The 12,832-nt window shown below is 34.7% G+C and overlaps 2 protein-coding genes across 2 annotated transcripts; both read right to left on the bottom strand.

The window, feature by feature from the left end:
- Nucleotides 1–3,724: 3,724 nt before the first annotated feature.
- On the bottom strand, nt 3,725–4,174 carry LOC125843154 (uncharacterized). Its single transcript, XM_049522375.1, has one exon. The coding sequence runs from the start codon at nt 4,172–4,174 to the stop codon at nt 3,725–3,727; it is 450 nt and encodes a 149-aa protein (XP_049378332.1).
- A 2,390-nt stretch (nt 4,175–6,564) lies between these two features.
- Nucleotides 6,565–9,227, bottom strand: LOC125841508 (putative late blight resistance protein homolog R1A-3). The gene has a single exon (XM_049520660.1). It carries the CDS (start codon nt 9,190–9,192, stop codon nt 6,565–6,567), a length of 2,628 nt encoding a protein of 875 aa, XP_049376617.1. The 5' UTR covers nt 9,193–9,227.
- Between the last annotated feature and the right edge of the window lie 3,605 nt (nt 9,228–12,832).

The raw sequence follows: 12,832 nt of genomic DNA, 5'->3' as shown, positions 1-12,832 counted from the left end.
CAAAATCCATATAAATCAGCCCACCAACAACATACACATATATAAATCAACATTCATAATTTGATCATGAAAGCATGAAAACCATAAACATCACATAATAATTCCATTTCATGATAATATGCAAAATAGACCATAATAGGGTGTGTAGTAGTAATTTCGTACTTCAAGAATTCATAAATAATCATAAGGACCCATAAACTTGAAGTAAAAATAGAGGATAAATGGTTGGACTTGTGGAAAGGAAGGTTTCCACAATCAAACCCACATACCTCAACTTTGGAGAATCCTTGATGAAGATTGGAATGGAGAATTGAAGCTTGAGATTGAGTCTTGAATCCGAAATTAAAGCTTGAGATGTTTGAATTTGGTTGAAGATCTTGGTGGAATTTTGGAGAGGGCTTAGAGAGTGTTTTTGAAGTTAAAAAAATGACTAAGTATGGGTCATTTATAAAAGACGTCCCCAACCCGCTAAAAAAAAAGCTCACTGGAAATTGCAAATCTGCACAGATAGGTTTGATGAAAATAGTCATAACTCCCTCATCCTAACTCGGAATGAGGTGAAACCAAGTGCGTTGGAAAGCTAACTCAAAGAGCTTTAATTTAATAGGTTGTGGCCCTTCCAGTTCCTTGTGTGCTAAGAGATATGCACCTTTAAAGTTGACCCTCCAAATCACATTTTTTGCGATTTTCAAATTTTGATACGGTTGCTCTAAAATTCGGGTTAGACCCATTTCCCACTCAATTTGACCCCCTGAATAAGAATATGAAGTTGAATTTCCGAAATCATGCACGGATTTTGAGATATATGGAATTTACAATTATAGGTTTTTCCGAAGCACATTTTCGGGCATTTTTGGGGTCGTTTCAACGACGATACTTCACATTCAATTCCAATGGAGTATCTACGGAGGATGAATCTTGAAGACCAGCCAAAGAAATCAGATCTTGAGTATATTTGTGCTGGTTTAGAAACACACCTGAAGCAACATTATGAACTTCCAAACCCAAAAAATCAGTAAGAGTACCAAGATCTTTCATATGAAAAGAATCTTTCAGCTGCTGTTGGAGGCTAGTGATTAGTGAAGAATCAGTTCCTGTGATAATAATGTCATTTACATACACCAAAAGAAGAACACAACCTGTAGATGTTTTCCTAAGAAACAAAGATGAGTCATATTTGCTCTGCTAAAAAAAAATTTGTAGCAAAGTAGATCGGAACTTATCAAACCAAGCTCTTGGAGCATGTTTTAATCCATACAAAGACCGCTTCAACTTGCATACATCTGATGTAGGTGATGAGAACAAACCAGGTTGAGGTTTCATATAAATATCTTCTTTAAGATCACCATGGAGAAAAATATTTTTGACATCCATTTGATAAAGAGACCAGTTTTGTGAAGCAGCAATGGCAATAATAGTTCGCACCATAGTCATTTTGGCTACGGGTGCAGAAGTCTCATCATAGTCCACCCCATACTCTTGTCTGTTACCAAGAATAACCAATCGAGCTTTGTACCGATCAAGAGATCCATCATAATGAAGTTTGATTGAATAAACCCATTTACATCCAATAGGGTGGACATTTGAAGGACATGAAACAATGTCCCATGTGTCATTTTCTTTAAGAGCCAAAAGTTCTTCCTACATTGCTTTCTGCCAACATTCATGCTTGAAAGCTTGTGAGTAACAAGATGGAACAAATATGTTGGATAAAGTAGAGGAAAAGCCATACCAATTGGGAGTACGAGATACTCTAGTAGATCGCCGAGTAGGCTCAAATGGACCAGATCTTGAAGAATTCTCAGATTCTAGTTATGGTATAGTTTTAGGTGTCAGATCAGTGTCGGGATAGGATAAAGTTGGTCGACGTTGTTTATACACAAATCCAGGTTTGAACCTCTTAAAAGAAGATGATAAATCCTCAAAAGTAAGAAGAAGAGGAGAAACACAAGATGGATCTACAATCGTAGGAAAGAAATACTAATTCTCGAAGAAAACAACATTTCTAGAAATATGAAATTTGTGAGAACATGGATCATAGCAAATATAACCTTTTTGTGAAGTACTATAACCCATAAAAGCACATTTAGTAGACTGTACAGAAAGTTTATTGCGCTGCGAATGAGGCAAATGCACAAAACAAACACAACCAAATGTATGAAAATCACTATAGTTAGGATTTTGGTGATAAAGACGAAAATATGGAGACTTAAGATTTAGCACTTTAGATGACAATCTATTAATTAAATAGACAGCAGTAGACAAAGCTTCCACCCAATATTTAGATGGTACAGAGGACTCAATCAATAAAGTACGAGTGACATCTAAAATATGGCAATTTTTTCGTTCAGCAACTCCATTTTGTTGTGGTGTATATGGGCAAGAGTGTTGTGAGACAATTCCTTTGTCAAGCAAGAATTTTTTGAATTCATAAGACATATATTCTCCACCAGAATCAGATCTTAATAATTTGATGCATGTAGAAAAGTGAGTCTCAATGTAAGCAAAAAATGTCTTAAACATGGAAAATACCTCAGATTGGATCGAAGAAAATACACCCATGTAAACTGACTATAATCATCTATGAATGTCACAAAGTATCTGATATGAGCATGAGAAATAATTGGTGAAATTCCCCAAACATCACTATGAATGACATCAAAACACTTTGTAGCACGACTACCAAAATTAGGAAAAGGAAGAGTTTTACTTTTGCCTAATTTACAAGTAGAACAATCAATGGAAGCAACTGAAAATTGATTTTTATTTCCCAATAAACCAGAATTTGATAAATGAGACAACACAACTGAATTTGGATGTCCTAGACGCTTATGCCAAATCTCAGTCTTACTAGCAGTAGAAGTACAAGCAAAAGATAGAACAGGAGGAATGAAAAAGTGTATAGGAAACAATCGTCCAACTTTAGGCCCCTTCGTGATTATCGTCCCCGACACCTGATCCTGCACAATACAATCATTATGAGAAAAATTCACATCACAATTGTTATATACCAATTGTCCAACTGAAATAAGACTAGTTGAGAGCTTTGGTGAAACAAAAACATTCTTGAAAGTTGGAGTAATGTCCCCAACCTTGGTAATGGGTAAATTACTACCATTGACAATCTGTATTTGTGATGGACCTTGATACTTACGAACATCTTTTAGGATGCTCGTTGAGTTGGTCATATGATTGGAAGCACCTGAATCAACAATCCAAAAATAAGATGTAACTTCATTACCTTGTAATCCCAATGCTGAAAAGGCTGACATGATCATTTGTTGTACCATTTTAGGAGTAAGAACTTGTCCTGAAAATGAGATATCATTAGTGGAACCATTTATCCCAGCTTGAAAAGCATTGATCCTACGATTTTGAGGGCGCGTGGGACACTCTTTGATAATGTGTCCTTGTTGTTTACAATAATACAGAACTTCTTGCTACAATTGCTAGCAATATGACCATATTCCTTGCAACTGTAGCATTGAGTTCTACTCATATCCCTGCCCTTTCCTTTACCTTGAGCAACAAATGCAACATTGACGTCATTTTCTTTTTTGAAAGCATTTTGTGTGACAAGACGCTGCTCTTCACAAAGTAATTCCCTAAAGCAAACATCCAAAGAGGGAGACGGGTCACGATTCATCAAGTTAGAGTGAACACTCTCAAAGTCGAAGCGTAATTTCATCAAAAATTGGTCTCGCTTGCTTTGCTCATGAACTGTCTAAATCACTGATAGAGATTTAGTAGGTATTTTGGCATAGACAATATCTGTAAATTTAGCCCATAAGTTCTGAAATCCAGAAAAATAATCCTGGACAGAAAGACCTCCTTGAGAGTAATTAGCAATTTCATACTCTAACTGAAAGCGTCTTGCACTATTATCTTGGTTGTAAACCTTTTGTAAGTAATCCCACATGGCCTTAGCTGTCTTGTACAACTTGAGATTAAGAACAATAAGAGGGTCAATTGACCCTAGAATCCATGTCATCACCCAAGCATCTTTAATCTTCCATTCACCTAGCTTTGTTGCATCAGTAGGAGCAGGATCGCTTCCATCTATATGGCCCCATAGTTCTTTGCCGATGACAAACAACTGAAACTGAAACTCCCAAGAAGAATAATTTTTCCCAGTAAAACGAACACCGAAGGATTCAAAGTGATGTGAATTCATGCTTTTGAATAGCTATGAAAACTACAAAGACTTAAGAAAGCAACTAGAATGACCAAGAAAAAAATTCCCAGGTGGTAGGACTGATTGTCGATGAACAGTCAACCAAAACCCAAGATTTTCAAATTTTTTTTAGAAGGAATCACAAATGACTCTATGAAACAAGACAGCCAAGAGAAGACTCTGATACCATGTCAATTTTCTGCTGAAAGCCTCTCAAAGTGAGAGTCTTTCCATTATATAGAGAAAATAAAGATTACACATCCCTAAAGATCTGCCATTTCTATCCCTAAAGATCAACTATTCTATCTCTACAAATCTGCCATTGAATCTCTCTAAATCTGTCTTCCTATCCCTCCAAATCAACTATTCTATCACAATATTTATTGATATGATTCTACAACAAATGTATATAATCATGCTAATTTATATCACTATATAATTACATTAATATATACAATCATTTAGTTGTCTATCATGCTAACAACCATTAAGTCAATATGGAGAGGAATTTGAACAAAATATTTTTGAATGAGTAGAGAGGATGTAATTCAAGATATCAAATATTACTCTTTTGTATTTATAGAAACTTGTTGTATAACATCCTGTTTTAAGAAAAAAATGGGGCTACAAGGTGGGGAATTGAATGCTCGCCAACAATGGAGCTACCAAGGTTTTCCCACCCTTTGTATAACATCCTGTTTTAAGAAAAAAAATGAATTTCTTTGAAATTTCGAAAAGTAGTACTTAGAATTGACAGTACAAACTATCACAAAATTGCTCCCAAAGAAATTTCAAAAAGTAGTACTTAGAATTGACAGTAGAAACTACCGGGAAATTACTCCCAAAGAAGTTTCAAAAAATAGTACTCAGAATTGACAGTAGAAACTACCATGAAATTGCTCGAAAAGAAATTTCAAGGAAATGGCATTGAAATAACTTGTCTAGTACCTATCACTATATTTATTATTGCAATAAAGATGGTTGTTGACATTAGTTGGACTATGTAAGAGTTAATAATTGCATAATGAACTTTTTAAACAGAAAAATCGATAACATTAAATCGAAAATATTTAAACCAAAAAGCCTTCTATCGGATCTAGGTTACCCGATCTGAACAACTTAGATAATTTTGGCTCAAATCTTATATTTATGTTAAGAAATGTACTTAAGTTGTATAATAATGTAACCTAATTCAGTAAGCAAAAAAAAGTGTGAGTTTTAAAACTTTTTTTTGGTAGTACCAACAAACGCGAATTACCTGAGCAACAGATCATAATTAGTACTATTTGAATCACAGCAAATTGATTTACAGCATATAGTCTGAGCGATACAACGTCCCCAAGAGTATTTCCTCTATCTTGTTGATTTCTTACATCTTGGAGTGGATTTCTAGTAGTCTGGAAGTGAAAGGATCAACTTTTTCAGACCCAGGCTTAGCATAGGCCAAACGCCAATCAATTACACCTAATGAATTTGAAAATGAATTGATCTTTGATTATTTGACCCCGGCTTGCCCCAGGAGCAAACGTTCAAGATCAAAAGTTAAAAGTGTTGGACATCGAGACAAACTTATTAACAGTGGCAGTTTACTATGTGTTATCTGATAGTTCGAAATGAATAAAGTTTCTATTATGTATTGTCTATGGTGTATAAGAATCCAAAGTTTCACCGGTGTGTCAGATTGAGCTGATTTGTGAATCTCTTGAACAAGTTGTTAAGCAAAGCTCGAGGAACAACGACAAGCTGCTGTGTTCTTCATTGCTGGTAGACGTTGAAGTTCTGCGTTACTTGATTACTGTGGGGCTGAAAGTTGTCAAAAATCAAACCTGTTGTAGAGCTACGGATTCTGATGCTGCATTATATTGTTGATTAAATTCTGGCTTGAAACTCAACGCGAGATTGAATTAGTGATCAAGCCAATAGGCTGGGTCTCATTTGAAGAATTATGTGCGAAAGTACCGGCCATCAACAAAAAACACTTACATAGTTGCACAGAGGAAAACAGATTCAAGTGTGAAACCAGTGATTCCTGTACTCCATAGGCAATGCATAATAGATTGAAACCGTAATCATTTCGAACAATCACATAACACAAAGTAGATATTACAGTACATCAATAGTCACCGTTTACAAAATACGAAATTGTAAATGGGAAATACATGTTTATTCCTAAAACATGAATATTACAAACAATCAGAACATAAAAACGAAAGATTTTACTTTTCAAAATATAAACTAAAACGTTTTGCATTTAGATGATGTCATTTGATTTGTCCCTCAAAATAAGCTTTATTCCTCCTCTGCATATGCAAGATAAAAAGTAGTAAGTCATCATCTTAATTTCAAGGAGGTAAGATTTAATAAAGATTAGAGAATCGCAGATTACCATGTCAAAACAATAATTGATGATAGATGTAGACCTTAAGTAAATTATTTCCCATGTCCTCTTGTTCTTGTACAATATTTCTGGCAGAATCCTCAGCAGGATTGCTGCAATCATGTAACTCAATTGATTCCAAAGTACAAATTTCCCCAAAATCTGCTGGAATTTCTTGTAGGTAGCAGCAATCCTTCAAAACGAGGCGTTTTAGATTTGGGAAGTTATCACTGCTAGCTTCCAAACGCTTAAGACTTGAGCCAATCAGTAACAACAACTTCAAGCTTTTGAACTCTTCCTCATCACTCAATCTCCATACACCATCCATGACACTACAATGTTTAAGTTTGAGCTCTTCAAGATTTGACAACATGATGATAGTTGATGATATGTCTGCCCAAACAAAATCACGACACAGAGTTAAAGACAACCTCCTAAGTGATGTTGGAAAAACAAATCTCTTGATGGGGTCTGGCAAATAATATGACCCTTCAAACTTGAATGCTTCGAGTTTTGTCAATCTCGACATATCACATTGCCAATCGGAAAACTCTACTTTGTTAAGACGTACAGAAACGATCAATCTCTTTAGATTGGGAATGCCAGAAAAGATTTCATTTGTACAACTGGTGTAACAAAGAAGAGAAAATTCCTCTAGATTCACAAGACTTTCTGTTCCAGGACTGGGTAAATAAGAGGGTCCATCCAAGCGTATATGCCTCAAGTTCTTCATCATCCATATCTTCTCAGGTAAATTTACATCAGAAGAATAACCATTACAAATTAGAGTTTGTAAATTCTGAAGCTCTGAGATTGATTCAGGAATATCTCCGTCAAATCGAACTTGGAGATATCTCAAATGAAACAACTTTGTAATCACAAGTGGAAATGACTTGAATGTTACATCTTCATGGAAGATGACCAATACCCTGAGAAGGTTGAAACGAGAGAAAAATTCATGTATTATAGGATCATGATGGTACATGGGCAGTCTTTTGGGAAGCATGATACGCGGTTCAAGAGGTAGATCCAATTGAGAAAATAAGTAGATAGATCTGGCAACAGGAGGTAATAGATTGCAACAATTATCAACCGAATAATATTTAGTTTGAAAACTGAAGCGGCGAACATTATGCTTTTGTGTTGGAAGAGTTGGGTAAGTTCTCTCAACATGCATATGCTTTGTCATTTCAGCTTCTATCAAACAGAACTCACGCAGTAGATCATGTATTCCACATGCTTTTATCTCACCATTGAATCTCCTTTTTCTAGCTTGTATCAAGTTCCTGCTAATAAGGTCCTCCAAATAATCTATTCCCACTTCCTCCAAACTTTTACCACTTTCAGAAGTCCTTATGAAACCTTCTGCAACCCATAATTGGATCAATCTCCAAGTCTCAACCTCAAAATCCTCTCGAAAACCAGCCATAGAAAGAAAGCAAGGTTTGAGGCGATTAGGCAAGTGGTGGTAACTCAAACCGAGCACTCCTAAGCATTTATCTGGATGACTAGCAATGATGTCACTTAAAGTTCGGGCAACATCCTTCCAACCTTCTAATGTCCTGGCCACCTTAGAGAGATGTGCCGCAATCACTGAAATTGTTAAGGGTAGTCCTTGGCATTTTTCTACTATTTCCTTTCCAATTTCTTCCAATTCAGGAGGATGTTCATATTTTGGTCCAAACACCTTATCACAAAGTAACCTCCAACCATTTTCTAAACTCAAAAGGCTCATCTCAAGAGGGCTACAAGTATTTGCGTACATTGCTACCTCGTTTTCCCTAGTAGTCAATAAGATTCGACTTCCATTGTTGTAATTAGGAAATATTCCTCTTATGCTATCCCAAACATCCCTACACCAAATATCATCAACAACAACAAGGTATCTTCGACCCTTTAGGTTCTTTTGCACCAGGTCAGCTAACTCATTGTCATCCATCTTATCATAATCTTTTGCGTTCACAATATCTGTTTTCCTTGAAATGCAATGTAAAGCTTCTAACAATACATTTCTATATCGAAATTCTTGAGATATTGTAACCCAAGCAAAAATGTCAAAGTGATACCTGATTGGAAGATGATCATAAGCCTTTCTAGCAAGTGTTGTTTTGCCAATGCCTCCCATGCCTGATATTGTGACAACGTCTAGATCCCATGGTGGTCCTGTCAATCTTCTAACTATGATCTCCAAGTCATCATCAATTCCCTGCACGATATCATCTTCCAACTTATCTGACAGCATTGGATAAGTAGTACCAATCAAGGAATCCCCGGATGATTCACGAAGTGGATCAGCATCATCAGAAAGAATGTCCATCACTTGTTTCTTTGTTGTAATCATTTTTTCAACAAGTGGTAGCAAATCCTGGTGTTGTAAAATTCCAAACGTCCAGCTTGTCCCTCTGATGATTTCACGAGTTTTCAGCTTAACAACATCTTCAGCCTCACTAGCAGCATCTCTAATTTTTTCCTCCAAAGATTTGATTTTTCCAGGTTCAAATTCATCAAGAACTTTTTGGAAATATTCAGCAGTAGCACGAAGAGAATCGAGCGTTTCAGCAGTGTGAACATGAAAGAGTTCATGAATATTTCGTTCGTCAATAGTTTGAAGAAGAGAAAGTACAGCACTATAAGCTGCCATCAAGTATTCAAGATTAATCAAGGTTTGAAGATAAACAAGCTCTGTTTGCAAGGAGAGATATATTTTGGTTCTTTATTCAAGGTACTCAAACAAATTATAAGAAAAAACTTCGAATATAAAATTACTAAAAATTGGACGAGTTGGGTTATGATCCAATTTTTAGCTCATTTCAGGCCAAATAACATATAAGTAGGGCAATGACCTGCTCATTTATTAACTCAATTTGATTTGACATTCTCAAATTCAGTCCAACATGTACATTTGACACCCCTAGTAACACTAATTAATTAATTTTAATTTCCAAACCATGTTAGTGTTATGAATAAATTATTTGACTTACTAAAAAAAATCTAAGTCAATGCCAGTTGTGTGTGTGAAATCAGATATAATTATTATTTCCCACCCCTTTTAAAAAAACCAATTTTTTTATTTGCTCTGATCGAAGAAAACAGGCATCTTTACAGTTGACAATTAATGGATCAGAAAAGAGAACAATAATTGGTGCTTTATAAATTAAGTAAAAAACAACTGTCCATCAGAAAGAAAAAAAACATTAATTGGTTCTCTTTAAATTAAGTAAAAAACAACTGTCCATCTGAAAGAAAGAAAGAAAACATTAATTAATCAAATGAAAATGGATGGGAGAATTAATAGGGTGTTGAATGGTTTTATAACCTCCTCAAAACTACATAATTTTAAGGCATAATACGTAAACATGACACTTCGACTTGATCTTAGCTGGTAAGTAAACATTACAATTTTGAGAATGTACATCTAGACACCTCAACTTGGTCTCAACTGACAATTAAACACTCCAACTCAACCCTACCGTGTCTTGTAGACACTCAATGCTGACGTGACACATAAATTTTTGAGGTCTCAAGATGATCATTTTGTAAGTTGGAGTGTGCAACTGACATTGTGAAGACGAGTTGAGGTGTCTAGATATGCATACTCAAAATTATTGGAGTGTCAGCTAAAATGAAAAATTTAAGTGTTTATTTACGTAGTATGCCTAAATTTAACAACTGCTAAGAACATGAGAGAAATAAATCCAGGAAATTACTCACTCTTGAGTGCGAAGGTCACACAGGAGCATGGAACACAGTGTAGCAAGATTGACTAACAGAATAAATAACTTAAAAGATAAGTTACTTATGTGACTGCTCTGGATTAGGCATAATACATAAACAGTCATTTAAAAAACACTTTAACTTTGAGTATGTACATTTAGACACCTCAACTTATCTATATTGTGTCATTAAGACTTCAACTTATAAATTGATCATCTAGACACCTCCAAAATTTATATGTCACGTCAGTGTCGGGTGTCCACGAGACACAATGTATATAAAAGAGTTGGATTTAGTTGTCAGTTGAGACCAAGTTGAGATGTCTAGATGTGCACTCTCAAAGTTAAAGTGTTTACTTGCCAGCTAAGGCTAAATTATTTGAGTGTATGTTTATGTATTATGCTTTAATTTAAGCTATAAAAACTCAAAATTGTACTTGGCAGGACATAAGTCATTTTCTCTAAAATTATTTTGCAGTGATTGATTGGTGAATGAAAAAAATTACTTTTTTTATATTTTTATTGCTCCTTCTTTTACTAAAGCCCACACTTTAATGTGTTTAACGCTTATTAAAGTCCAACATAGACTTGAAGTACTTTTTAAAGCTTTTCGCCTTTGATAACACTGCGGATAACTCCTAATTATGTAGGCTATGTTTTGTTCACTAAAACAGACCTTAATCAGCTCTTAAAACACAAAAATGCAGTCAAGTCTCAAATTTGCACCAAGAATTTCGCTATACATGGCTCTGTTATCTTGTCAACTCATTCAAGTTAAGACTTTGACCACAATAATTTGTGCAATTAAGCAAATTCTCTATAATTTTAATAGAACTATTTTCATGAATCTAGTACTATTCAAACAAATTAAAGGGCTATTTAATTACCTCTTTGAGTGAAGAAGAGAAGTGTAATTCATCGCTCTAGGCATACCATTATCTCAAAAATTATATAATTGAAGTTGGATCAACTTACTTGTTAAAGGCGATGACTAGTCTTCACCTAAGTTGGTTGGACTCTTTATTTTTGGTGTCAGCACTCGTGCCGAACATGAGTGTGGATGTGGAATCCATACCGGATTTGATTTAAAATAAATAAAACGGCAATAGAACGATGAGGGATAGTTTTACAATTAGCAAAATTATGCCTATATTAGAACTTTTAGTGTGATGTGTCATTCTTGTGGTCTCTCCAGAAAATGACTTACATTTAATATTTCTTTCTCGTCATATCCCGATATCCTAGAATCGAGATGAATTTAAATGGAGTAACATAATTAGTGAAGGTCCACATAGTCGAGCGACCCTAACTTATTTGAGATTGAAGAGTATTAAATTGGAGTAACATGGTCAGTGAAAATTCACATAATCGAGTCTTATCTTATTTGGATTGAAGCGTAATAATTTATTGTTGTTTATGTTGTTTCAGTATATATCAATGCCTCTGTTTTGATGTTGAATTCAACTCCTCTTCCCTCCCTTGGAACCCTCAGTAAAAACCCGTTGTTGCTACCACTTTGGTGCGCACTAGGTAAACTCGTTCACGTACAATAACTCGCAAACCATACAGGAGATGTAAACCGTACTAATAAAGTCCGGTGTGACGAACTCGATTAAAAAGGCCTTGGTGGGGGAATCGATCTCTGGCCTCCTTTATGGCATACCATCTATTGCACCAACTCAAACCCCCCAACGGGTTAACCCTTTATTACTTGCTATTCTAATCTCTTATGTTATATATATATATATATACTTTGCAAATTCTCTTTTCATTAGTTCCTCATTTAATTAAATTATTATACCAAAAATAACACACACACACACACACAGATATATATATATATATATATATATCTTTTTCAACTTCAGAGTCGTAATATCGTATTGAATTATGCTTTTATAATATGATGTTATTTAGTAATTCGTTTGTTTGCTTGCTTCTTTTAACATTGACATCGTTCGATCACTTAAAAAAAATCATGCGTACGTCACTGATAATAAACCAGGTGGCCAATTATGCGCTAGCAAAGAAACCAACTTTATGACAAGGAATGTTTAACTCAAACAATATGTCTAACTAATTTAACTACCTTGAGAATTAAATTCAAATAATATATGTTTAATGTTAGGAATGTTTGTTCTGTTTCTTAATTCCTTATGTTTAGGTATTGGTGACTAACCTATCTAATGAGTAACTACTAAATAGGAATGTGGATCATCTCCTTGTTTCTAACCGATTGAAGTTTAATTTAAATAACAGTATTTGACTGGGCACGAAATTAAAAAAAATGTAAAAAAGATTTTTGAAATATGTAATCTAAAAAAAAATAGATATTTGTACTTTAGATCCTCCTCTGTGCATATACCTCTTAACTTTGCAAATATACTTTTTCACTTTGTGATTTGAAAGATTAAATATACCTCAAACTTTGTAAAAATGATCAAATATACTCCTGAACTTTGCGAGAATGGTCAAATATACCCCTATGTGACTTATTTTAATTAAAATTGATATGTTCACTTCCGTTAGTCGAAAAGGGTTTCATTTTTATAATGATAAGATATAAGT

Source organism: Solanum stenotomum, chromosome 10 (assembly GCF_019186545.1).
Source record: "Solanum stenotomum isolate F172 chromosome 10, ASM1918654v1, whole genome shotgun sequence".
In the NCBI taxonomy this organism is placed as follows: domain Eukaryota; kingdom Viridiplantae; phylum Streptophyta; class Magnoliopsida; order Solanales; family Solanaceae; genus Solanum; species Solanum stenotomum.
The sequence above is the reverse complement of the archived record's forward strand: the minus strand, read 5'-3'. Positions and strand labels throughout refer to the sequence as shown.

Coding starts and splice junctions, on each gene's coding strand:
- LOC125843154 (XM_049522375.1), bottom strand. CDS start 4,174: ATGAATTCACATCACTTTGAATCCTTCGGTGTTCGTTTTACTGGGAAA.
- LOC125841508 (XM_049520660.1), bottom strand. CDS start 9,192: ATGGCAGCTTATAGTGCTGTACTTTCTCTTCTTCAAACTATTGACGAA.